Source organism: Cyanistes caeruleus, chromosome Z (genome assembly GCF_971803275.1).
Source record: "Cyanistes caeruleus chromosome Z, bCyaCae1.hap1.1, whole genome shotgun sequence".
NCBI classification, from domain to species: Eukaryota; Metazoa; Chordata; class Aves; order Passeriformes; family Paridae; genus Cyanistes; species Cyanistes caeruleus.
The window spans coordinates 81,958,206-81,985,720 of record NC_141732.1 but is presented as its reverse complement, the minus strand read 5'-3'; the positions used below and the strand labels follow the sequence as shown (position 1 = coordinate 81,985,720).

At 42.0% G+C, this 27,515-nt stretch overlaps 2 protein-coding genes across 5 annotated transcripts; both read right to left on the bottom strand.

The window, feature by feature from the left end:
- Nucleotides 1-398: 398 nt before the first annotated feature.
- LOC147648646 (extracellular matrix organizing protein FRAS1-like) lies at nt 399-2,025 on the bottom strand. Its single transcript, XM_086869820.1, has 3 exons — nt 1,909-2,025; nt 1,500-1,700; nt 399-1,113 (listed from the first exon to the last, which is right to left on the bottom strand). The coding sequence occupies exons 1-3, from the start codon at nt 2,023-2,025 to the stop codon at nt 1,012-1,014; spliced, it is 420 nt and encodes a 139-aa protein (XP_086725946.1). The 3' UTR covers nt 399-1,011.
- LOC147648645 (extracellular matrix organizing protein FRAS1-like) lies at nt 399-25,158 on the bottom strand. Of its 4 annotated transcripts, XM_086867268.1 has the most exons (9): nt 25,004-25,158; nt 7,117-7,889; nt 6,181-6,307; nt 4,575-4,789; nt 3,447-3,597; nt 3,035-3,142; nt 2,709-2,868; nt 2,258-2,379; nt 847-2,170 (listed from the first exon to the last, which is right to left on the bottom strand). In XM_086867268.1, the coding sequence occupies exons 3-9, from the start codon at nt 6,185-6,187 to the stop codon at nt 2,157-2,159; spliced, it is 777 nt and encodes a 258-aa protein (XP_086723394.1). In that variant the 5' UTR covers nt 6,188-6,307; nt 7,117-7,889; nt 25,004-25,158; the 3' UTR covers nt 847-2,156. The 4 variants fall into 4 exon arrangements, 2 of the variants coding, with proteins under 2 accessions (XP_086723392.1, XP_086723394.1); XR_015280179.1 differs by lacking the exons at nt 6,181-6,307; nt 7,117-7,889; nt 25,004-25,158 and adding an exon at nt 399-825 and having other exon boundaries at nt 910-1,038; nt 1,164-2,170; nt 4,575-4,902; XR_015280178.1 differs by lacking the exons at nt 6,181-6,307; nt 7,117-7,889; nt 25,004-25,158 and having other exon boundaries at nt 399-1,038; nt 1,164-2,170; nt 4,575-4,902.
- Between the last annotated feature and the right edge of the window lie 2,357 nt (nt 25,159-27,515).

Below are 27,515 nucleotides of genomic sequence, written 5' to 3'. Positions count from 1 at the left end.
AGCCGGAGCCGGGATGCGGGGGTTCGGGTCCTGCGGGTGTCCGCCCTGCGGTCCCGGGCGGTGCCGCCTCTCCCCCGTGGGGCGGATCGGGCTCGGTCCCGGGCTCGGCATCGCGGCGGGAGGGCGGCGCCGGCTGCGGGAGCGCTGCGGGTCCCGGTTCGGACGCGGCGCCCCCGCCTGGGCCCGGCCGGTCCCGCAGCCCCGGAGCGCTCCCGGCCCGGGCCCCCCGCTCCGCCGGCCCCGAGGCCGCGGCGGGGCCCGAGCCGAGCTGGGCGCCCGCGTCTCCCTCCTTCCCTTCCCCGGCGCAGCAGCTCCGTGGGGCTCCGGCCCGCCGCGCCCCAGGGGAATGAGGGAGACCGGCGGGGCGGCGCAAGAAGGGACACCCCGATCACAGCGGGTTTTGTATTTTAGCTTTACTCTCTTCCGGAGGCCAACGAGGAACCCGGCTGCTCCTCGGCTGGCTCACGGGGGTGGCAGATGCCTTCGCCACCCTGCCCAGTTAAGCCCGGGAGAGCTGGAGCAGCACGGAGGAAGGGCGGCGGTGCAGTCGCTAAGACGGGAGCAGGGGGAATTGACAGCTGCCCCTCCTCACCAGACTAAAAAAATACCCGTATGACTTGCAAGTGCACCTGCTTCACTTCCCTGGCCCTGGCCCTTGCAGAGGCCGCCGCTGTCCCTCGGTGGATGAAGGTTCCTGACGGTGCAGCAGCGGCCGCCCGCCGCCTTCGGGGCGCCCCGGGGCAGCTCCACCTCGCTGTTCAAGGGGAGCTCCTCGGGAGCACGCACCACCCAGCGAGGTGTCCTGCCTTTGCAATGGCATTAATTCTTTCAGGAACACGAATAAAGTGTTTTTAAAGAGCTTTCTCATGAGTGCCTCAGGGGAAAAAAAAATGAAATTACGGGACTAACATCCTCATCTTCATTTCTTGTATCAGAGGTGAAGTGTGAAGGCCCAGAGTCTACAATTCACCAAGTGTTCGGGAGGTCCTGGACAGAGGAGTCCATTTTGGGCTACCAAAAGCACTGGGTACTCCATACCTGGTAGAGAGCATCCACCTTGAGAGTAAATCCATCAACTCCGGGCATGCTGCTCACCGAGTGGAACTCGGACAGCTGGGAAGCAAAGTGGGCAGAGTCAAAAGGCACAGCGTGGAAATACTTACCCGTCACTTCTGTCTGGTTTCGGTGCTGGAAAGTCAGAGAAGTGTGGTGAGGGATGCTGTCTGCTTTCCCAAGGGAGGCTGGAAGCCAGAGCCCCACCAAACACCTGTGTCAGGGATCTAGTCCGAATGCCCCATCTCCACACGTACACGTGGGCACCGATTGAGGAACACACTCAAAGGGTGGGGGAAAACTGATCTGGTGTTCACAGCTGGCAGCAGCAGCAGCAGCAGCACAAAACATCCCCCACGGGCTCCCTTCCTCATCCCTTTGCAGCCACCGCCTGCCGGTTGCCAGAGCAAATCCCAAACGGGAAGAAGCAGGAGCAGAGCACTCACCAGGAGGAGGAATCGGTGCTTCAGGTACTTGTGGGGCTGGATGCAGCCGTACTGGGGCCCCTGGTTGTAGACGGTGCCCGTGGGGTCGAAGAGGGGCACGTGGCCAGCCCTGCCTGTGCACAGGTAGACCTTCTCCAGCTGCAGCTTGTAAGCGGCGTTGAGGTTTTGTTCGGGGGGCCAGAGCACGCGCCCGTACAGGATCTGCCCGGGGGGAGGTCGGGACAAAGAGGGGCAGGTGAAATTTCCCAAGCAGGAAAACGCTGCCAGAGCCAAGTGTCCGTGTTCAGAAGGGTTGGGGTTGTTTGGGAAGGGCTCGGTGTGTGGGAGTGACAAAACGCGGTGCCAGAGCACGCTGTTCTTTCACAGGGCTGTAAGATGTCAATTACTGCTGTAGAAGAGGCAAAGCTACACGTGGGTTCTGCCCTTTCCTCTCCAGGGAATGGAAGCTGTGAAAGCAGAAATGCTGGGCACAGGCAGAAGAGGAGAGGTAAATCCTACCCTTGGATAAAGCCCCCTTGTAATCCATTTCTGCCAGAGACCTTTCCGATTTGGTGGGGTCCATTAGAAAAACCTTCTCGTTGTTACAGAGCTGAAACTCCGTGTTCAGGGAGTAAACAACTGGAAGTGGGCGGTTTGTCTGCCGGAAGGCGATCGGGATCAAAAACCTGCAACTGGGACAAGGAAGGAAACAAAGGGGAGATGAGGTTTGGACGGGTGTGCACCCCAAAGGGGCCGAGCCTGCCCTCCTGCCCTCTTACCGCTCGGGAGCGTGAGCCGGGCAGGGCAGGGCAGGGGCTTGGCTCCAGGCTCTGCCCACGGCGGCGTGAGCTGCACCGTGCAGGGCATCAGGAAGATGGTGTATCCTCCAGAGTAATCCTTCCTGGGAACAGACAGAAGACCCTGCAGCCACCAAGCACAGCTCAAAGCCCTTCACCCAGGGCAGCACCTCTCCCTTGCCCCAGCAATGTCATCCAGCAGTCCCCGAGGGACAAGTGTGACTCTGGGATCAGTCTATCCACAGGCCGCACTGCTGGAAACATTCCTTTCCAAGAGGCTGAGCTGATTTTTCTCGCAGTACAACGGTGCTCCAGCTCTGACCAAGCTCCTGAGCATTCCGTGCTATTGCTGGCGTGGCTGCTGGAGGGGTGCCAGGGAGAACGTGGTGCTGTGGGGGAAGCTGCTGGAGGGGACTGCACCCCCAGCCCTCACCTGTTGTAGGAGCTGGTTGCTCTCCAGAGCTGGTAGGGAGAATCAAAAGTCTGAGCGCTCCACAGCAGCTGCAGGGCAAATTCGATGCCTCCCAGGTGCTCTGGAGTTACCAAAGAGGACCTGACACCTGGCAGGCTGTGGTGCTCCATGACAAACAGCCCTGGGGGAGGACAAGGAGGTGACGGGAGGCAGAGCGCGGAGAGGCCCCACCTCGCAGGGGCAGAGGGGCTCCCGGCGGGGACGGGGACTCGTTCCGCTGCCTGTGCCGTCAGAGCAGAGCTCTGTGTGACCCTGCTCTGTGTCCCTGCCAGGATCGCTGCCCTCACCTCTGAACTTGGCCTGCGTCTTGAACTCGATGACCGGCCGGCCGTCCTCGCGGATGTAGATGGGGATTATCTGCAGGCAGGCCGAGAGCGCGCTGTCCGTCTGGATCCCTGCAAGGACAGCAAGCGCCACTGGGAGCCCACACAGCACCCTCGCTCTCCTCTGCTGGGCTCTGCCAGCCCCAGAAGCGCTTGGGACACCTCCACAAGGCAGGGTTCAGCTGGGATCAGCCTCCAGTGAGCCAGCTGCACGCTCCCTCCGTCAGCCACCGGCTGCCTAAGCCCCCCGCAAGCACAGAGGAAGGCAATATTCCGAGTTCCCCGCTCCCTCAGGACTCTGGGGGCAGTGCAGGAGCTAAGGGGAAAACATGAAGGAACCACTTCTTCCATAGCCCTTGGAGCGCCTCAGGCTCACCTGTCCTCCAGAGAACGGTGTCGTAGAAGAAGGAGAACTCCATCTCGCTGCGGTGCTCCGGGGAAGCCCAGCCCCTCGGTGCCGTCACACAGATGTAGGACACGTAGAGAGGGACGTGGACTGTCAGGAAGGACTGAGCAGAGTCCCTTGCCTGGCAATAAAACCCCAGAAAGGGGGTTATGCGCCTTGCAGTGAAGTCAGAGGTGACTCTGGACGTTTTTTACGTGCAGGTACCTCAGACAAACCGGCGTTGTAATGCGGGGGCAGTGCTAAGGCTCCCTGGGACCATGGGACAAAGGAACTCTGGGCACAATTTCACCTCAAAACCCCCCTGATTTCCAAGGCTGTGAATTAAAAATGAGCAATTCTGCTTGCTCAGGCCTCCCAGAGCTCTCCATTTATTATCTGCAGAGTGCAGCTGTACTTTGCAGGCCCTGGAGAATTCGGGGAGATGTTCCAGCCTGGCTGGGGCCAGGCTCCACATGCTCCACTGGGCAGTTTCTCCGGCCAGGCGGCTCCTCTGGGTTTGTGCAAACAATTGGAGCTATAAAAGGAAACTTCATGAACTAGTTCCAGGCTGGCAGGAATTAAGAGAGATGATGCTGGTCCAAGCAATTTAATGGGAGAGCCTGGGGGAGATGGAGTGGGCTGCACGTGGATAACGCAGCCAGGAGAGGACAGTGAGACACCCCAAACAGGGAAAGCCACTCGTTTCTAGAGGAACATTTTTGGCTTCTGGTCTCTTAATTAGGGAATGAGCCAAAATATCCCATGTTGTGGAGCATGGCCTGAGCCGCCTCTGCTCATTTCTATTGGCCGAGAACACAGTCAAACTTTTAAAAGAGAGCCCAGCTGAGAACGTTTTGTATTTCCAGTACGGCCCTACATTAAAAAAAACAGTATTTTCCAGGCACTCTGAAGATTTAGAGAATAAAATAAATGGAAAATGAATGAAATGGAAAATAAATGAAATAAATGCACACAGCACTGTTTTCTTCCAGGTGAGGGTGGGGGGAAAGCCACGCTCCACCTGTGCAGGGCAGAGCAGCAGCTCCACACACGGCAGAGCTGTGCCTGAGAACTGAGAGAGATCTGGGATACCTGGAGAGCTCTGGATGGGCCTCTCACCTGGAAGTCAGCGGTGACAGAGCCCCCACAGACATCAGTTAACTCGGTCATGTCGTAATAAGCGTCGAAGGTCCAGATGCAGCTCTTGAGGTTGAGGTGCTGGTACAGCTGGATGCTCTTGGGCTCCCTCACCGCGGGCTCCAGCTGGTAGGGGCGGTCGTAGCCCGGGCCCAGCACGAAGCTGTCCTGGGTCACCTCGTCTAGGAACCCTGCCTCTGAGGGAGAGAAGTCAGGACACTGATCCCTCCCCATTTGAAACAGCCTGAGACCAAGAATGGAGGCCTTGTTTCCTAATTATCACCACCTTTATAACCAGCGCTCGCCTGCCCCTGCAATACACAGGCACAGGGAGGGAGCTGCAGTTATTTACACAACAGAACAAGTAACATACCAAATTAAACACCCAGCACTATACCTCACTTTTGGAAACAAAACCTGGGCAGACACTTTAGTGTGCAAAACCCCTGTAAGAATAAAACCTGCTTTAAATATCTTAGGCATCAAGCCACAGACACGCCTATGAAATTCAGTGCAGCAGTGACAAAAAAAGGAATTATTTCCTTAACCTGTGAATAATCACCTCTAAGATTCTGTGATGCAGTTGCCACTGCACACAGCCACAAGCGGCCTTTTTATTAACAGGCAAAAGAACAAAGGAATCCCAGTTTATCCCTTCTGGTCTGCAAAGAAACAGAGACGGGAGAGATGCTTCTCAGAGGAGCATGGTAAAAAGACACATGGTGTAGAATATGGAACAGCTGGTGGTTCAGCATCTCTTCCACTGCAAGATCCAGGGGATAGCTGATGATACCTTGGAGGCAGGAGTCACAAAAGCTGCCGGAGAGGGAAGACAAAGGAGCTCAACCCTATCTGCTCTTAGGTTTTAGCACTGTGACCTTTACCTTAACTTACAGTTAAGTGTTTCTGACAGTGTAAATCCCTTTTGTTTTGATTTTAACAGAGTGCAAGAATTCAGTGATGAAGTAACAGTGGCATACAGCCTTTCATTTCCCCTGGTCCTCTCACCCAGCAATGAGGTCTCACAACAACAATACAACAATGAATAGTTATAGAAGGTAACTCACTGCGCTGAAGAGTCCTTCAGAAGGATGGGAGCCACAACTGAGGCAGATCCTTGGACAGATAAGCCAGAGGTGCTTAGGCCTCGTGTTTCCCCCTTACCCCAGAACCAGCCCCAAAAGGGGAACACAAAGTTCACAGGCTTCTCTTTGAAATTAACGCCATATAAAGAACAAAACATCCTAAAAAAGCTACATGTCATACAAATAAACCGGCTACCTTCTCTATGCCTTGAATCTATTTTTTTTCCCCCCTGTGTTCCTCCTTTCCATCCTTCTGCGTAGCCTTGTAGCAGATAAATCTGTTCAATAAAGGGCCCAGCTGACTGTGAGCAGAAGGCAAAGCAGAGGATTTGTCAGCATGAAAACCCACACTGCAAAGATGAACGAGCATCAGGGGCAGTTAAAAATCTGCTAGAAATTAGTGCTAATGTCACACTACCCTCTCTTCCCTGTTTTCCATATCCAAAAGGAAAGGAAGTTGTGCCTGAGCCAGAAAAGCTAAAAGGGTCGGGCAATGTGCTCACCTGCCATCCCACACAGCTGGGTGTGACTTAATGCACCAAACACAAGGGAATCGTTGCCAGCTGGGCAATAGACACCACGAAGCACACAGCTTTTCCGTGCTGTCAGCAGCTGCAAGGGGAGGATTGCCTCCGAGAAACATACCAAAACAATGAAAATAAAAAAAAAATACAAATTAACATCTATTTCCACCACACATGTTTAAATTTATATACTATATTCATTTATATATGACAAGCAATATATAAAGTATCAAAATAAATTATTTTAACGTGTATACGTATGTTATTATATATTAAATATATTACATACATTTTAATGATATATATTCATTATGTATATAATACATATATAAAATCAATATATATAACATATCTATTAAATATAAATCTGTTTGTATATATTGGCATTACTTCTATTTCTTTACTTTTCTGGTTGCACATACGTCTATATCTTTATATACTTAATATACATTTCTATGTTTTTATTTTTGTTGTATTTATTTAAAAGCCCCGAAGCTAACCTAATAAAAACCAAACAGTCCCTTTATCTTAAACGGTATTTAAAAATATTTTAATATATATTTTTTATCATATTTATATACCTTCTTGATATACAAAACACATAACATATCCTAAAAGATATCATATTGCCATCTATACGTACAGAAATCATATTATAGATTATAAATCAACATATATGTATATATTTCTATTACTTATTTTTACGCCTACATATATATATATATTTTTTTCTCTATATATTTATAGATATATAGATTTGTATATATTTTTCTTTATATATTCATTCTTTCAATATTTTATTTATTTGTATTTTTCCTATTTATCTAAAAGCCCTGCCTCTAACTAAATAAAAACCAAGCAGCCCCTTTTTCTTCAATATTTTTTAATATCTATTTTGATCATCTTTATACTTACAAATATATACTCGGTTGATAAGCTGCCCCAGCCCCGGCCCCCGCTCTCACCGTTCCGACACACAGAGCAGCCGCCTCCTCGGGCTGCTTCGGTCCCGGGGCCGGGGAGCGACCGTTGGGTCCCGATGCCATTGGGGTTTCCGCCATTTCACGGGGGGGGGCCGAGGGGGAGAGAACGGAGCGAGAGCAGCGGCGGCGAGGTACGGGTCGTCGCGAGTGCCAGAAGCCCCAGAACGCGGCCGCGGCAAGGACCCCGGCAGAGAGAGGCGTCTTCACCGCTGCCTGTCGGCGCCCGACCTGCTGGCGCCCGGCCCCGGCGCCGCCGAGCGCACAGCCCGTGTCCGCACGGCCGGAAAAGCCGCGGAAAATTGCGCCGGAGCGGCGTCGGCGCCGGGGTGTTTGTCAGGCAGTAAATCGCACGCACCCACCGCCCGGGGGTCCTTCCATTTTCCCGCCTTTTTGGCCGCCATCCTTGGGAGGTCAAGCCGGCCACGACCGGGCAGCCATCTTGTGCGTGGCGTGACGTCACTTCCGCCCTTCCTCGCCGCCATCTTTGTTGTGGCTGAAGCCACTTCCGGCTGTGCGGCCATCTTTGTTGAGGCAAGATTAAGGCCCCCGCTGCTCTCAACGCGTCTGTCTAACTTACTTGCCTGAACGAAAAACCTGCCGACGCCGACCGACTCCGAGCACTCCGCCCGATTGTCCGCCGCCTTTCCCGGGGCGAGGACGATGGCGGCGGGGCGCAGCGGCTCCGTAGCTGGGCGGCGGCCGCACCTGCGGCGGCAGGCATTGGAGTCAACGCCTCTGCCGGGGTCCTCCCGGCCGGCTCCGGAGTGGGGGGGGGCCCGACGCTGCTCGGCTCGGCTCGGCTCTTTCCGTCCTGCTTCGGCTCGGCTCTTTCCGTCCCACTTCGGCTCGGTTCGGCCCCCTCCGCTTCGGATCGGCTCGGCCCTGCTCGGCCCCCGCTCGGCCCGGCCCCGCCCGCCTCGGCGCACAGCTGCAGTACCGCTCTGTGCCCACACGGCGGCAGCACTGCCGCACAGCTCAGCCCGGGGCGGGCGGGGGGGCGCCCCTGCACGTGCAGAGAAGCGAGGCAAGAAACCACGTGTGCAACCCCCTTCCAAAAACTCTTCTCCGAGGAACGCCCCAAAACCCACCCCCCATCGAAACTTAGCAAGCCCTGCCTCTAACCAAATAAAAAACAAAATACCCCTTCACTTAAATGTAATTAATATTTATTTCTATCAAATTGAGCTATATTTATACACATAGATATAATGCATTATCAATATAAAAATATATGAACGTCTATCCATATATTTTTCAAATTGAATATTAATCTACTTGTCTAGTTTTAGATTACTTGGTTTTTTTTGGTTTTTATTTAAAATTACATATAGATATATCTCCCTATATTTATTCCTTTATTATAGACCTGTATATTTTCATTTCTATATTAATCATTTAAAAGCCCTGCCTCTAAGCCTCTAACCAAATCAAAAAACAATTAAACCCTTGTTTTAAATGTTTTTAATATCTATTTCTATTATACTGATTTTCTATATTTGTACGAACAGATATAATGCATAACAGATATTAAAGTACATTACCTATCTGTATATCTATCTGTATAGCTTTCATACTGATCATTAATTAACTTGTCCAGCTTTGGATTACTGGTATTTATTTCTTTTTTATGGCTCTATCTATCTATCTATCTATCTATCTATCTATCTATCTATCTATCTCCCTATATTTATTTCTTTATTATAGATGTGTATATTTTCATTTCTATATTATTCATTTAAATGCCATGCCTCTATCCAAATAAAAAACAAAAAGCCCCTACATTTAAATATTTGTAATATTTATTTCTATCATATTGATCTTCTTTATCTATACACATAGAAATCAGACATAACTAATATTAAAATATATTATATTAGCATCTATCCATATAGTTTTCATACTGAATATTAATCGACTTTTCTAGATTTAGATTATCTGTACTTATTTATTTTTTATGGCTCTCTCTCTCCCTGTCTCTATATCTCCCTATATCTATTTCTTTATTATAGATGTGTATATTTTCATTTCTATATTATTCATTTAAATGCCATGCCTTTAATTAAATAAAAAAAGAAAACCGCCTTGTTTAAAAAAATTAATATATTTTTCTAAAATATTGATCTTCTATATTTATACACACAGATACAATGCATAACAGATATTAAAGTACATTACAATCTATCTATATAATTTTCATACTGATCATTAATTTACTTGTAATACAGATTTGTATTACTGGTATTTATTTCTTCTTTTATGGCTCGCTCTATCTATCTATCTCTCTGTCTATCTATCTATCTATCTATCTATCTATCTATCTATCTACCTATCTATCTATCTATCTATCTACCTACCTATCTATCTATATATCTCCCTATCTATATATCTCCATATCTATCACCCTATACACATTTCTTTATTATAGATGTGTATATTTTGATTTCTATATTATTCATTTAAATGCCATGCCTCTATACAAATAAAAAACAAAAAGCCCCTACATTTAAATATTTGTAATATTTATTTCTATCACATTGATCTTCTTTATCTATACACATAGATATCAGACATAATTGATATTAAAATATATTATATTAGCATCTATCCATATAGTTTTCATACTGAATATTAATCGACTTTTCTAGATTTAGATTATCTGTATTTACTTTTTTTTTATGGCTCTATCTCTATATATATATATCTCCCTATATCTATTTCTTTATTATAGATATGTATATTTTCATTTCTATATTATTCACTTAAATGCCATGCCTGTTACCAAATAAAAACCAGTAATTCCCTTGATTGAAGGATTTATAATATCTCTTTCTATAATATTGATTTTCTTTATTTATACACACAGAGATATAATGCACAACAGATATTAAAATACATTACCATCTATCCGTATATTTTTCATATTGAATATTAACCAGCTTGTCTAGATATAGATAATTTGTGTTTATTTCTTTTTTATGGCTGTATCTCTCTATCTCTCTTTCTATCTATCTATCTATCTATCTATCTATCTATCTATCTATCTATTTATCTATCTATCTATCTCACTACATATATTTCTTTCTTATAGATGTGTATATTTTCATTTCTATATTATTCATTTAAATGCCATGCCTTTAATTAAATAAAAAAAGAAAAGCCCCTTGTTTAAAAAAATTAATATATTTTTCTAAAATATTGATCTTCTATATTTATACACACAGATACAATGCATAACAGATATTAATGTACATTACAATCTATCTATATAGTTTTCATACTGATCATTAATTTACTTGTCCAGATTTGGATTACTGGTATTTAATTCTTCTTTTATGGCTCTATCTATCTATCTATCTATCTATCTATCTATCTATCTATCTATCTATCTATCTATCTATCTCCCTATCTATATATCTCCATATCTATCACCCTATATACATTTCTTTATTATAGATGTGTATATTTTCATTTCTATATTATTCATTTAAATGCCATGCCTCTATATAAATAAAAAACAAAAAGCCCCTACATTTAAATATTTGTAATATTTATTTCTATCATGTTGATCTTCTTTATCTATACACATAGATATCATACATAACAGATATTAAAATATATTATATTAGCATCTATCCTTATAGTTTTCATACTGAATATTAATCGACTTTTCTAGATTTAGATTATCTGTATTTACTTCTTTTTTATGGCTCTATCTCTATATATATATCTCCCTATATCTCTTTCTTTATTATAGATGTGTATATTTTCATTTCTATATTATTCATTTAAAGGCCATGCCTGTAACCAAATAAAAACCAGTAATTCCCTTGATTGAAAGATTTATAATATCTATTTCTATAATATTGATTTTCTTTATTTATACACACAGAGATATAATGCACAACAGATATTAAAATACATTACCATCTATCCGTATATTTTTCATATTGAATATTAACCAGTCAACGCCTCTGCCGGGGTCCTCCCGGCCGGCTCCGGAGGTGGGGGGGGGGCCCGACGCAGCTCGGCTCGGCTCGGTTCGGCTCTTTCCGGCCCACTTCGGTTCGGCTCTTTCCGTCCCACTTCGGCTCGGCTTTTTCCGGCCTGCTGCGGCTCGGTTCGGCCCCCTCCGCTTCGGATCGGCTCGGCCCTGCTCGGCCCCCGCTCGGCCCGGCCCCGCCCGCCTCGGCGCACAGCTGCAGTACCGCTCTGTGCCCACAAGGCGGCAGCACTGCCGCACAGCTCAGCCCGGGGCGGGCGGGGGGGCGCCCCTGCACGTGCAGAGAAGCGAGGCAAGAAACCACGTGTGCAACCCCCTTCCAAAAACTCTTCTCCGAGGAACGCCCCAAAACCCACCCCCCATCGAAACTTAGCAAGCCCTGCCTCTAACCAAATAAAAAACAAAATACCCCTTCATTTAAATGTAATTAATATTTATTTCTATCATATTAATCTATATTTTTACACATAGATATAATGCATAATCAATATAAAAATATATGAACGTCTATCCATATATTTTTCATATTGAATATTAATCTACTTGTCTAGTTTTAGATTACTTGGGGGTTTTTTGGTTTTTATTTCAATTTATACATAGATATATCTCCCTATATTTATTTATTTATTATAGATGTGTATATTTTCATTTCTATATTAATCATTTAAAAGCCCTGCCTCTAAGCCTCTAACCAAATAAAAAACAATTAAACCCTTGTTTTAACTGTTTTCAATATCAATTTCTATAATATTGATCTTTTATATTTGTACACACAGATAAAATGCATAACAGATATTAAAGTACATTACCATCTATCCCTATAGTTTTCATACTGATCATTAATTTACTTGTCCAGCTTTGGATTACTGGTATTTATTTCTTCTTTTATGGCTCTATCTATCTATCTATCTATCTATCTATCTATCTATCTATCTATCTATCTATATCTATCTATCTATCTATCTATCTATCTCTCTCACTACATATATTTCTTTCTTATAGATGTGTATATCTTCATTTGTATATTATTCATTTAAATGCCATGCCTTTAATTAAATAAAAAAAGAAAAGCCCCTTGTATAAAAAAATTAATATCTTTTTCTATAATATTAATCTTCTATATTTATACACACAGATACAATGCATAACAGATATTAATGTACATTACAATCTATCTATATAGTTTTCATACTGATCATTAATTTACTTGTCCAGATTTGGATTACTGGTATTTATTTCTTCTTTTATGGCTCTATCTATTTATCTCTCTGTCTATCTATCTCTCTATCTATCTCTCTGTCTATCTATCTATCTATCTATCTATCTATCTATCTATCTATCTATCTATCTCCCTATCTATCTATCTCCCGATCTATCTATCTCCCGATCTATCACCCTATATACATTTCTTTATTATAGATGTGTATATTTTCATTTCTATATTATTCATTTATATGCCATGCATCTATCCAAAAAAATAACAAAAGGACCCTACATTTAAATATTTGTAATATTTATTTCTATCATATTGATCTTCTTTATCTATACACATAGATATCAAACATAACTCATATTAAAATATATTATATTAGCATCTATCCATATAGTTTTCATACTGAATATTAATGGACTTTTCTAGATTTAGATTATCTGTATTTACTTCTTTTTTATGTCTCTCTCTCTCTCTATATATATATATCTCCCTATATCTATTTCTTTATTATAGATGTGTATATTTTCATTTCTATATTATTCATTTAAATGCCATGCCTGTAACCAAATAAAAACCAGTAATTCCCTTGATTGAAAGATTTATAATATCTATTTCTATCATATTGATCTTCTTTATCTATACACAGAGATATCAGACATAACTCATATTAAAATATATTATATTAGCATCTATCCATATAGTTTTCATACTGAATATTAATCGAATTTTCTAGATTTAGATTATCTGTACTTATTTCTTTTTTATGGCTCTCTCTCTCTCTCTATCTCCTTATATCTATTTCTTTATTATAGATGTGTATATTTTCATTTCTATATTATTCATTTAAATGCCATGCCTGTAACCAAATAAAAACCAGTAATTCCCTTGACTGAATGATTTATAATATCTCTTTCTATAATATTGATTTTCTTTATTTATACACACAGAGATATAATGCACAACAGATATTAAAATACATTACCATCAATCCGTATATTTTTCATATTGAATATTAACCACCTTGTCTAGATATAGATAATTTGTGTTTATTTCTTTTTTATGGCTATATCTATCTCTCTCCCTCTATCTATCTATCTATCTATCTATCTATCTATCTATCTATCTATCTATCTCCCGATCTATCTATCTCCCTATCTATCTATCTCCCGATCTATCACCTAATATACATTTCTTTATTATAGATGTGTATATTTTCATTTCTATATTATTCATTTATATGCCATGCATCTATCCAAAAAAATAACAAAAGGACCCTACATTTAAATATTTGTAATATTTATTTCTATCATATTGATCTTCTTTAGCTATACACATAGAAATCAGACATAACTAATATTAAAATATATTATATTAGCATCTATCCATAGAGTTTTCATACTGAATATTAATCGATTTTTCTAGATTTAGATTATCTGTACTTATTTATTTTTTATGGCTCTCTCTCTCCCTGTCTCTATATCTCCCTATATCTATTTCTTTATTATAGATGTGTATATTTTCATTTCTATATTATTCACTTAAATGCCATGCCTGTAACCAAATAAAAACCAGTAATTCCCTTGATTGAAAGATTTAAAATACCTATTTCTATAATATTGATTTTCTTTATTTATACACACAGAGATATAATGCACAACAGATATTAAAATACATTACCATCTATCCGTATATTTTTCATATTGAATATTAACCAGCTTGTCTAGATATAGATAATTGGTGTTTATTTCTTTTTTATGGCTGTATCTCTTTATCTCTCTCTCTCTCTCTTTCTCTCTCTCTTTCTCTCTATCTATCTATCTATCTATCTATCTATCTATCTATCTCTCTCTCTCTCTCTCACTACATATATTTCTTTCTTATAGATGTGTATATTTTCATTTCTATATTATTCATTTAAATGTCATGCCTTTAAAAAAATTAAAAAAGAAAAGCCCCTTGTTTAAAAAAATTAATATATTTTTCTAAAATATTGATCTTCTATATTTATACACACAGATACAATGCATAACAGATATTAAAGTACATTACCATCTATCTATATAATTTTCATACTGATCATTAATTTACTTGTCCAGATTTGGATTACTGGTATTTATTTCTTCTTTTATGGCTCTCTCTCTCTCTCTCTCTCTCTCTCTATCTATCTATCTATCTATCTATCTACCTACCTACCTATCTATCTATATATCTCCCTATCTATATATCTCCATATCTATCACCCTATATACATTTCTTTATTATAGATGTGTATCTTTTGATTTCTATATTATTCATTTAAATGCCATGCCTCTATACAAATAAAAAACAAAAAGCCCCTACATTTAAATATTTGTAATATTTATTTCTATCACATTGATCTTCTTTATCTATACACATAGATATCATACATAATTGATATTAAAATATATTATATTAGCATCTATCCATATAGTTTTCATACTGAATATTAATCGACTTTTCTAGATTTAGATTATCTGTATTTACTTTTTTTTATGGCTCTCTCTCTCTCTCTATATATATATATCTCCCTATATCTCTTTCTTTATTATAGATGTGTATATTTTCATTTCTATATTATTCATTTAAAGGCCATGCCTGCAACCAAATAAAAACCAGTAATTCCCTTGATTGAAAGATTTATAATATCTATTTCTATAATATTGATTTTCTTTATTTATACACACAGAGATATAATGCACAACAGATATTAAAATACATTACCATCTATCCGTATATTTTTCATATTGAATATTAACCAGTCAACGCCTCTGCCGGGGTCCTCCCGGCCGGCTCCGGAGGTGGGGGGGGGGCCCGACGCAGCTCGGCTCGGCTCGGTTCGGCTCTTTCCGGCCCACTTCGGTTCGGCTCTTTCCGTCCCACTTCGGCTCGGCTTTTTCCGGCCTGCCGCGGCTCGGTTCGGCCCCCTCCGCTTCGGATCGGCTCGGCCCTGCTCGGCCCCCGCTCGGCCCGGCCCCGCCCGCCTCGGCGCACAGCTGCAGTACCGCTCTGTGCCCACAAGGCGGCAGCACTGCCGCACAGCTCACGTGCAGAGAAGCGAGGCAAGAAACCACGTGTGCAACCCCCTTCCAAAAACTCTTCTCCGAGGAACGCCCCAAAACCCACCCCCCATCGAAACTTAGCAAGCCCTGCCTCTAACCAAATAAAAAACAAAATACCCCTTCATTTAAATGTAATTAATATTTATTTCTATCATATTAATCTATATTTTTACACATAGATATAATGCATAATCAATATAAAAATATATGAACGTCTATCCATATATTTTTCATATTGAATATTAATCTACTTGTCTAGTTTTAGATTACTTGGGGGTTTTTTGGTTTTTATTTCAATTTATACATAGATATATCTCCCTATATTTATTTATTTATTATAGATGTGTATATTTTCATTTCTATATTAATCATTTAAAAGCCCTTCCTCTAAGCCTCTAACCAAATAAAAAACAATTAAACCCTTGTTTTAACTGTTTTTAATATCTATTTCTATTATACTGATTTTCTATATTTGTACGAACAGATACAATGCATAACAGATATTAAAGTTTAAATAAACAGGAAAACAGTTTAATATTACATCAAAGGTTTTGTCTGATTTGCTTTCGGATATGAACAGTGTTAGGCATGCTGTATTGCAGAATAGAGCTGCTATTGATTTTTTGCTATTAGCACAAGGCCATGGCTGTGAGGATTTTGATGGGATGTGTTGCATGAATCTTTCTGATCATTCAATGTCTATTTATGCTCGTCTTCAACAACTACAGAGCAATATGAAAAAATTAACCATAGAAACAAATCCTTTAGAGGAATGGTTTCAATCCCTAGGTCTCACAGGATGGTTAAAAAATTTGGCACAAATGGCAATTGTTGTTATATTGATCATTGTGATTGTGTTATTGTTTATTCCTTGCATACTGCAATGCTTGCAAAACATGGTAAAAAAGGCTACTTCTACAGTTTTGTTAGTACAAAAAGAAAACAGGGGAATTATAGAGGAATGGCTAGAGAGCAAAGGTCATATTCCCATGCAGCAGTTAGCTGGGAAAGAATTAGACAATAGAGTACAGTTGGTGTGAGATGTTGCAAAGTCAGGAAGGCCTTGGTGATAGCTGTTAACTGAGAGCAGGACGCTGTGATCAGAAGAATGTGAATTCAGCATAGATGAGCGATCACAGGAATGTAGAATTAGGTGGAGTTGACCTTAAATGAAGTATCCAATAATGAGCTTGCTTTTTGCACTATGTATGAGCCTAATTATTGATGCTATATAAGTGGTGTTAGAGTTATCAATAAACGAGACTTGCTGATCATTCATATTGAGTGCTGCATTTCTCCCACCGAACTCATCAATTTAAATGTAATTAATATTTATTTCTATCATATTAATCTATATTTTTACACATAGATATAATGCATAATCAATATAAAAATATATGAACGTCTATCCATATATTTTTCATATTGAATATTAATCTACTTGTCTAGTTTTAGATTACTTGGGGGTTTTTTGGTTTTTATTTCAATTTATACATAGATATATCTCCCTATATTTATTTATTTATTATAGATGTGTATATTTTCATTTCTATATTAATCATTTAAAAGCCCTTCCTCTAAGCCTCTAACCAAATAAAAAACAATTAAACCCTTGTTTTAACTGTTTTTAATATCTATTTCTATAATATTGATCTTCTATATTTGTACACACAGATACAATGCATAACAGATATTAAAGTACATTACCATCTATCCCTATAGTTTTCATACTGATCATTAATTTACTTGTCCAGATTTGGATTACTGGTATTTATTTCTTCATTTATGGCTCTATCTATCTATCTATCTATCTATCTATCTATCTATCTATCTATATCTATCTATCTATCTATCTATCTATCTATCTCACTACATATATTTCTTTCTTATAGATGTGTATATTTTCATTTCTATATTATTCATTTAAATGCCATGCCTTTAATTAAATAAAAAAAGAAAAGCCCCTTGTATAAAAAAATTAATATATTTTTCTATAATATTGATCTTCTATATTTATACACACAGATATAATGCATAACAGATATTAAAGTACATTACCACCTATCTATATAGTTTTCATACTGATCATTAATTTACTTGTCCAGATTTGGATTACTGGTATTTATTTCTTCTTTTATGGCTCTATCTATCTATCTATCTATCTATCTATCTATCTATCTATCTATCTATCTCCCTATCTATCTATCTATCTATCTATCTCCCTATCTATCTATCTCCCGATCTATCACCCTATATACATTTATTATAGATGTGTATATTTTGATTTCTATATTATTCATTTATATGCCATGCATCTATCCAAAAAAATAACAAAAGGACCCTACATTTAAATATTTGTAATATTTATTTCTATCGTATTGATCTTCTTTATCTATACACATAGATATCAGACGTAACTGATATTAAAATATATTAGCATCTATCCATATAGTTTTCATACTGAATATTAATCGACTTTTCTAGATTTAGATTATCTGCATTTACTTCTTTTTTATGGCGCTCTCTCTCTCTATATATATATATCTCCCTATACCTATTTATAATATCTATTTCTATATTGATTTTCTTTATTTATACACACAGAGATATAATGCACAACAGATATTAAAATACATTACCATCTATCCGTATATTTTTCATATTGAATATTAACCACCTTGTCTAGATATAGAAAATTTGTGTTTATTTCTTTTCTATGGCTATATCTCTCTATCTTTCTCTCTCTTTCTCTATCTATCTATCTATCTATCTATCTATCTATCTATCTCCCTATATTTATTTCTTTCTTATAGATGTGTATATTTTCATTTCTGTATTATTCATTTATATGCCATGCCTCTATCCAAATAAATTACAAAAGGACCCTACATTTAAATTTTTGTAATATTTATGTCTATCATATTGATCTTCTTTATCTATACACAGAGATATCATACAGAACTGATATTAAAATATATTATATTAGCATCTATCCATATAGTTTTCATACTGAATATTAATCTACTTGTGTAGACTTGGATTACTTGTATTTCTTTCTTTTTTATGGCTCTCTCTCTCTATATATAGATCTACCTAGCTTCCCTATATTTTTTTTTACATGTATACATTTATATATTTCTCTTTCTAACATTCTGCTTTTTGAAATTTGCATTTCTTTCTCTTGGAAACTCTCCCAATTCTTTCAGCTAACAGGTCAGAATGACAAAAATATAAATCCCTACTCAACCCCGAGCGCAGGACGCGCTCGTCTCTATGGACCTTAGGCCCAGAAATTTCTCTCGGTGCATTTTAATACCTCAGGGATGCACACATGTGTTTTATACACTGCCATTTTACAGGGAAGTAAGAGGTGGAAAGACAAAACCCACTTTCTTAACCCTAAGCCGTTCCTGACATAACAAAACCCTAACGACGGAGTGCACAGAGAGGGGGTTCCTTTCCAAGGGGATTTGGAGAGGTCAATTCCTGTCCCTTGCCAATACCTACCGTAAAAACCAGAACAACTCCACAGGTTTTTGGATTCTGCACCCAGCCCTCCCAGGGAATTTCCTGGCAGCTTGGGGTCCCCTCTGGGCAAGGGTACCCAGCACAAGCCCTCCCCATTCCCCGCTCACCTTGCTCCTCCAGCGCAGCGTGTCCCTCCCTCTGGCGGGGACCTCGGCGTGCCCCAAGGGACACGGGAGCCCCCCAGTCTCCACCCCGTCCCCCTCAGCCTTTGCTCTTCCCCCCCAAAGAAGGCACAGAACAACTCCAACTGCCCTGGACAGCAGCACCTGGCTTTATTGGAAGCCTTTCTAGGTCCAGACTACAGGGCTGGGGTGATGGTGCTGCCTTCTGCATGCCTTTCCTTTGTGGACACAAACCAGTGCAAAAGCAAGGTCCTGAAGCAACCGGGATCCTCCTGAGAGGGCCACTCCGTTCCAGCAGCAGTGCTGAACACACTCCCCCTCCTCTCCCAGCCCTGGCCAGCGCTACAGCAGGCAGAGGAGGGAGCTGCCTGGGGAAAATGGAATCTTGGCCCTGCTCCACCAGGTACCAACCTCTTCCTCTGCTAGACAATGTGCCTTCACACAAAAGACGAGTCCCCAAAGGATGGGCCTTGCAGGCTCTTGCCTTGGAGTGGGAGCAGCTCCACCCTGCTTTTATTCTGGTGGCAGCTTGCTTCCTCCCAAGGTAGACACTGGTGCTCCCAGGGTGAGCACTCCCGGTGGAATGGCCAGGCCTCCCAGCCCTGCAGTTTAAAAAGGAGCACAGACACACACACAGAGAGAGAACCATGGACAGGTGAGAAAGAAATGCTCCGTGAGGCGAGGCTGGCTTGAACAGCTGCATCCTGGGCATTGCTTTGTTGTCTCCCATCACCCAGCTCTGCAGCCAAGAGGCCCCTGTGGTCTGTAGCACCCGCTTGGTGCACGTGGGACCGCTCGGGGAAGGCGGCCAGAGCAGGACGTGCTGGGGACCCGGGTGCAGCAGCCACGTAGAAATGCTGTGAGGTCCAGAGACACCGAGCGGTACGGCCAGCCCGGGTCACAGCCACGCTGGAAGGGGAGCGGGAGCTGAGAGTATGGGATGGGGTCATACTTTGTTCCAAGGCAGGTAAATTCCCCACCATTTTTCCTTGTTATTTTGAACTCTAACAGCATCAAACACTTTGTGCTTCTCTGCGTTTAACATACAGGTTTCCAGTGAGTTGGCTGCTCACGGTTTTTCTCTGTTTCACCACAAAATCGGTTGTAAGATCTTTTGGATCAAATCCCAACATCTCCCTTTACTCGTGGATTAGGAAGGAAAATGTTGAAATATGCCTATAAAATACCTGTGAAAAAAAAATCAAAAAGGGTTGGGGTGGGCAAGTTTTTAAAATGCAAGTAATCAGATTTCACTCCAATGAACTTGACTGTTCAGTGAAATGGTATGATAATGAAATCATCACACACACACACACACACACACACACACACACACTATAACCGTAATACATCTACTAGACACATCTCAATGATATACTTGATTATATAATGGCTTACACCATTCGTAAACAACTATGGGCCAAAAATCATACTCAGTTTTCTGACAGTGACATTAAGCTTTGGCTGAAATCAAAGTCAGGTTTGCTACATTGCATGTGCGCAAATCTACGGGTGAATCACGAGCCCCCGTCCTTAGAGAGTTCCAGCTCCTCCAGAGAGGCTTCAAACCTCACCATCTCGGGCAGCAGTTTCTTGAGCAGTTCAGTTGCTTAAAAAAGGAAGCACAGAAATTTATCTCTATTTTATGAAGAGCAACGCGCTGCTGCCACACAGTGTGTTTGTTAAAGGGAACCCTGGCTGAACGCTTACAGGGGAAGCGACTCCAAAATCTACCAACAAATTTTACAATGCAGCTGCCAAAACCCACAGCACGGCAGCCAGGGAGGGGAGCCAGTGGCAAGTGCTGCACTCACTGTCAAAAGTTACCAATCCTCAGGTGACTGCAATCCACGTACCTTCCTCAACAGCATCAGTGGCTACAAAAATTTACTCAAGTTTAAGCCTCTCCGAGAGGCTGTGCATTATCTTTGCTGCTCCTTGCAGGGAAGGCACGTCTTCTCTGTGACCAAATGAAGTCCCTCCTTCTGAGATGAACCCCAAGCTATGGGCCACCTAGAGCTGTGCCCATCTTAACCTACGAGAGAAAGATCGACACTTTAAAACTCGGGAGCGTCACTGTGCACGCTGAAAAGCCAGAATGCACCATCTCTGGATAAGGCACAGAATCGCTCCAGTTGCAGACAGACATTTTTAAGTACGTACTGGAAATAGCTCGGGACACTTGTAGCAACATTTCGATCTCGGGTGGCCTCTGCCATGCAAGAGAAACTGGAGTGCCAAATCTTCCTAGGCAAGAATTCCTCTCCTTGACCAAATCAGCTCTCAACTGGCACGTGGCAGCTCAACTTTACACCCACACGTGGTGCTGAATACAAGAAGGAATTCCAGTTTCCTTCACTGAAATGAGGGCAACAAAGATCTGGCCCTCACAACTGGTCAGGCACACCTCGGCAGACTCTGTTAGCTCGTGTCAGGCAGGGAGAAGGTGCACGAGGAACGCGTGCGTGCGCCTCGACGCGAGCGGAAGCGTCGCTCACGTGTAACTTCCAACGTGCCCTGCAGCACACGGCCAGGAATGCACTAATGAAGTACTTGTTATGGGGAAGAAATAGACTGTTAAGGACTTTACCTTCATCTGAGTCCAGTCCTCCTTGTACTGAGTCCTTTCTGCCTCGTCTGTGGATTGAAGGTATTTCCTCCTAGACTCATCTCCCACCACGCGGAGGCCTGTAGCGAACGCCAGGCTCGGACGGGTCTGTCGGAATAGGAGCAGAGTCAGAGTCAGAAAGAGGAGCTAAAACTGAGCAGGTGCAGTCGGTTTCAGACACACAGCACTTCCAGGGTGCAGTTCCTTCTGGTACATCTATGCAGTACCCTAAGCAATGATCTCTAAACATTTATCCAAGCTTAAACAGCTTCTTCCTAATTATCGCCACCTTTATAACCAGCGCTCGCTTGCCCCTGCAATACACAGGCACAGGGAGGGAGCTGCAGTTAAACACCCAGCACTATACCTCACTTTTGGAAACAAAACCTGGGCAGACACTTTAGTGTGCAAAACCCCTGTAAGAATAAAACCTGCTTTAAATATCTTAGGCATCAAGCCACAGACACGCCTATGAAATTCAGTGCAGCAGTGACAAAAAAAAGGAATTATTTCCTTAACCTGTGAATAATCACCTCTAAGATTCTGTGATGCAGTTGCCACTGCACACAGCCACAAGCAGCCTTTTTATTAACAGGCAAAAGAACAAAGGAATCCCAGTTTATCCCTTCTGGTCTGCAAAGAAACAGAGACGGGAGAGATGCTTCTCAGAGGAGCATGGTAAAAAGACACATGGTGTAGAATATGGAACAGCTGGTGGTTCAGCATCTCTTCCACTGCAAGATCCAGGGGATAGCTGATGATACCTTGGAGGCAGGAGTCACAAAAGCTGCCGGAGAGGGAAGACAAAGGAGCTCAACCCTATCTGCTCTTAGGTTTTAGCACTGTGACCTTTACCTTAACTTACAGTTAAGTGTTTCTGACAGTGTAAATCCCTTTTGTTTTGATTTTAACAGAGTGCAAGAATTCAGTGATGAAGTAACAGTGGCATACAGCCTTTCATTTCCCCTGGTCCTCTCACCCAGCAATGAGGTCTCACAACAACAATACAACAATGAATAGTTATAGAAGGTAACTCACTGCGCTGAAGAGTCCTTCAGAAGGATGGGAGCCACAACTGAGGCAGATCCTTGGACAGATAAGCCAGAGGTGCTTAGGCCTCGTGTTTCCCCCTTACCCCAGAACCAGCCCCAAAAGGGGAACACAAAGTTCACAGGCTTCTCTTTGAAATTAACGCCATATAAAGAACAAAACATCCTAAAAAAGCTACATGTCATACAAATAAACCGGCTACCTTCTCTATGCCTTGAATCTATTTTTTTTCCCCCCTGTGTTCCTCCTTTCCATCCTTCTGCGTAGCCTTGTAGCAGATAAATCTGTTCAATAAAGGGCCCAGCTGACTGTGAGCAGAAGGCAAAGCAGAGGATTTGTCAGCATGAAAACCCACACTGCAAAGATGAACGAGCATCAGGGGCAGTTAAAAATCTGCTAGAAATTAGTGCTAATGTCACACTACCCTCTCTTCCCTGTTTTCCATATCCAAAAGGAAAGGAAGTTGTGCCTGAGCCAGAAAAGCTAAAAGGGTCGGGCAATGTGCTCACCTGCCATCCCACACAGCTGGGTGTGACTTAATGCACCAAACACAAGGGAATCGTTGCCAGCTGGGCAATAGACACCACGAAGCACACAGCTTTTCCGTGCTGTCAGCAGCTGCAAGGGGAGGATTGCCTCCGAGAAACATACCAAAACAATGAAAATAAAAAAAAAATACAAATTAACATCTATTTCCACCACACATGTTTAAATTTATATACTATATTCATTTATATATGACAAGCAATATATAAAGTATCAAAATATATTATTTTAACGTGTATACGTATGTTATTATATATTAAATATATTACATACATTTTAATGATATATATTCATTATGTATATAATACATATATAAAATCAATATATATAACATATCTATTAAATATAAATCTGTTTGTATATATTGGCATTACTTCTATTTCTTTACTTTTCTGGTTGCACATACGTCTATATCTTTATATACTTAATATACATTTCTATGTTTTTATTTTTGTTGTATTTATTTAAAAGCCCCGAAGCTAACCTAATAAAAACCAAACAGTCCCTTTATCTTAAACGGTATTTAAAAATATTTTAATATATATTTTTTATCATATTTATATACCTTCTTGATATACAAAACACATAACATATCCTAAAAGATATCATATTGCCATCTATACGTACAGAAATCATATTATAGATTATAAATCAACATATATGTATATATTTCTATTACTTATTTTTACGCCTACATATATATATATATTTTTTTCTCTATATATTTATAGATATATAGATTTGTATATATTTTTCTTTATATATTCATTCTTTCAATATTTTATTTATTTGTATTTTTCCTATTTATCTAAAAGCCCTGCCTCTAACTAAATAAAAACCAAGCAGCCCCTTTTTCTTCAATATTTTTTAATATCTATTTTGATCATCTTTATACTTACAAATATATACTCGGTTGATAAGCTGCCCCAGCCCCGGCCCCCGCTCTCACCGTTCCGACACACAGAGCAGCCGCCTCCTCGGGCTGCTTCGGTCCCGGGGCCGGGGAGCGACCGTTGGGTCCCGATGCCATTGGGGTTTCCGCCATTTCACGGGGGGGGGCCGAGGGGGAGAGAACGGAGCGAGAGCAGCGGCGGCGAGGTACGGGTCGTCGCGAGTGCCAGAAGCCCCAGAACGCGGCCGCGGCAAGGACCCCGGCAGAGAGAGGCGTCTTCACCGCTGCCTGTCGGCGCCCGACCTGCTGGCGCCCGGCCCCGGCGCCGCCGAGCGCACAGCCCGTGTCCGCACGGCCGGAAAAGCCGCGGAAAATTGCGCCGGAGCGGCGTCGGCGCCGGGGTGTTTGTCAGGCAGTAAATCGCACGCACCCACCGCCCGGGGGTCCTTCCATTTTCCCGCCTTTTTGGCCGCCATCCTTGGGAGGTCAAGCCGGCCACGACCGGGCAGCCATCTTGTGCGTGGCGTGACGTCACTTCCGCCCTTCCTCGCCGCCATCTTTGTTGTGGCTGAAGCCACTTCCGGCTGTGCGGCCATCTTTGTTGAGGCAAGATTAAGGCCCCCGCTGCTCTCAACGCGTCTGTCTAACTTACTTGCCTGACCGAAAAACCTGCCGACGCCGACCGACTCCGAGCACTCCGCCCGATTGTCCGCCGCCTTTCCCGGGGCGAGGACGATGGCGGCGGGGCTCAGCGGCTCCGTAGCTGGGCGGCGGCCGCACCTGCGGCGGCAGGCATTGGAGCCAACGCCTCTGCCGGGGTCCTCCCGGCCGGCTCCGGAGTGGGGGGGGGCTTGACGCGGCTCGGCTCGGCTCGGCTCTTTCCGGCCCACTTCGGCTCGGCTCTTTCCGTCCCGCTTCGACTCGGCTCGGCCCCCTCCGCTTCGGATCGGCTCGGCCCTGCTCGGCCCCCGCTCGGCCCGGCCCCGCCCGCCTCGGCGCACAGCTGCAGTACCGCTCTGTGCCCACACGGCGGCAGCACTGCCGCACAGCTCAGCCCGGGGCGGGCGGGGGGGCGCCCCTGCACGTGCAGAGAAGCGAGGCAAGAAACCACGTGTGCAACCCCCTTCCAAAAACTCTTCTCCGAGGAACGCCCCAAAACCCACCCCCCATCGAAACTTAGCAAGCCCTGCCTCTAACCAAATAAAAAACAAAATACCCCTTCACTTAAATGTAATTAATATTTATTTCTATCAAATTGAGCTATATTTATACACAGAGATATAATGCATAATCAATATAAAAATATATGAACGTCTATCCATATATTTTTCAAATTGAATATTAATCTACTTGTCTAGTTTTAGATTACTTGGTTTTTTTTGGTTTTTATTTAAAATTACATATAGATATATCTCCCTATATTTATTCCTTTATTATAGACCTGTATATTTTCATTTCTATATTAATCATTTAAAAGCCCTGCCTCTAAGCCTCTAACCAAATCAAAAAACAATTAAACCCTCGTTTTAAATGTTTTTAATATCTATTTCTATTATACTGATTTTCTATATTTGTACGAACAGATATAATGCATAACAGATATTAAAGTACATTACCTATCTGTATATCTATCTGTATAGCTTTCATACTGATCATTAATTAACTTGTCCAGCTTTGGATTACTGGTATTTATTTCTTTTTTATGGCTCTATCTATCTATCTATCTATCTATCTATCTATCTATCTATCTATCTATCTCCCTATATTTATTTCTTTATTATAGATGTGTATATTTTCATTTCTATATTATTCATTTAAATGCCATGCCTCTATCCAAATAAAAAACAAAAAGCCCCTACATTTAAATATTTGTAATATTTATTTCTATCATATTGATCTTCTTTATCTATACACATAGAAATCAGACATAACTAATATTAAAATATATTATATTAGCATCTATCCATAGAGTTTTCATACTGAATATTAATCGATTTTTCTAGATTTAGATTATCTGTACTTATTTATTTTTTATGGCTCTCTCTCTCCCTGTCTCTATATCTCCCTATATCTATTTCTTTATTATAGATGTGTATATTTTCATTTCTATATTATTCACTTAAATGCCATGCCTGTAACCAAATAAAAACCAGTAATTCCCTTGATTGAAAGATTTAAAATACCTATTTCTATAATATTGATTTTCTTTATTTATACACACAGAGATATAATGCACAACAGATATTAAAATACATTACCATCTATCCGTATATTTTTCATATTGAATATTAACCAGTCAACGCCTCTGCCGGGGTCCTCCCGGCCGGCTCCGGAGGTGGGGGGGGGCCCGACGCAGCTCGGCTCGGCTCGGTTCGGCTCTTTCCGGCCCACTTCGGTTCGGCTCTTTCCGTCCCGCTTCGGCTCGGCTCTTTCCGGCCTGCTGCGGCTCGGTTCGGCCCCCTCCGCTTCGGATCGGCTCGGCCCTGCTCGGCCCCCGCTCGGCCCGGCCCCGCCCGCCTCGGCGCACAGCTGCAGTACCGCTCTGTGCCCACAAGGCGGCAGCACTGCCGCACAGCTCAGCCCGGGGCGGGCGGGGGGGCGCCCCTGCACGTGCAGAGAAGCGAGGCAAGAAACCACGTGTGCAACCCCCTTCCAAAAACTCTTCTCCGAGGAACGCCCCAAAACCCACCCCCCATCGAAACTTAGCAAGCCCTGCCTCTAACCAAATAAAAAACAAAATACCCCTTCATTTAAATGTAATTAATATTTATTTCTATCATATTAATCTATATTTTTACACAGAGATATAATGCATAATCAATATAAAAATATATGAACGTCTATCCATATATTTTTCATATTGAATATTAATCTACTTGTCTAGTTTTAGATTACTTGGGGGTTTTTTGGTTTTTATTTCAATTTATACATAGATATATCTCCCTATATTTATTTATTTATTATAGATGTGTATATTTTCATTTCTATATTAATCATTTAAAAGCCCTGCCTCTAAGCCTCTAACCAAATCAAAAACAATTAAACCCTTGTTTTAACTGTTTTTAATATCTATTTCTATAATATTGACCTTTTATATTTGTACACACAGATACAATGCATAACAGATATTAAAGTACATTACCATCTGTCCCTATAGTTTTCATACTGATCATTAATTTACTTGTCCAGATTTGGATTACTGGTATTTATTTCTTCTTTTATGGCTCTATCTATCTATCTATCTATCTATCTATCTATCTATCTATCTCCCTATCTATCTATCTATCTATCT

Excerpts from the sequence above, each read along its gene's own strand:
- LOC147648646 (XM_086869820.1), bottom strand. The coding sequence starts at position 2,025 with ATGGATTACAAGGGGGCTTTATCCAAGGGTAGGATTTACCTCTCCTCT. Across the intron at positions 1,701-1,908 it reads GGAAAGGGCAGAACCCACGT|ATCCTGTACGGGCGCGTGCT; the intron begins GTAGCTTTGCCT and ends CCCCCCGGGCAG. Across the intron at positions 1,114-1,499 it reads AGCACCGATTCCTCCTCCTG|CTGTCCGAGTTCCACTCGGT; the intron begins GTGAGTGCTCTG and ends TTTGCTTCCCAG.
- LOC147648645 (XM_086867266.1), bottom strand. The coding sequence starts at position 4,826 with ATGGGGAGGGATCAGTGTCCTGACTTCTCTCCCTCAGAGGCAGGGTTC. Across the intron at positions 3,598-4,574 it reads CTGTCACCGCTGACTTCCAG|GCAAGGGACTCTGCTCAGTC; the intron begins GTGAGAGGCCCA and ends TTTTATTGCCAG. Across the intron at positions 2,869-3,034 it reads GACGCAGGCCAAGTTCAGAG|GGCTGTTTGTCATGGAGCAC; the intron begins GTGAGGGCAGCG and ends GTCCTCCCCCAG.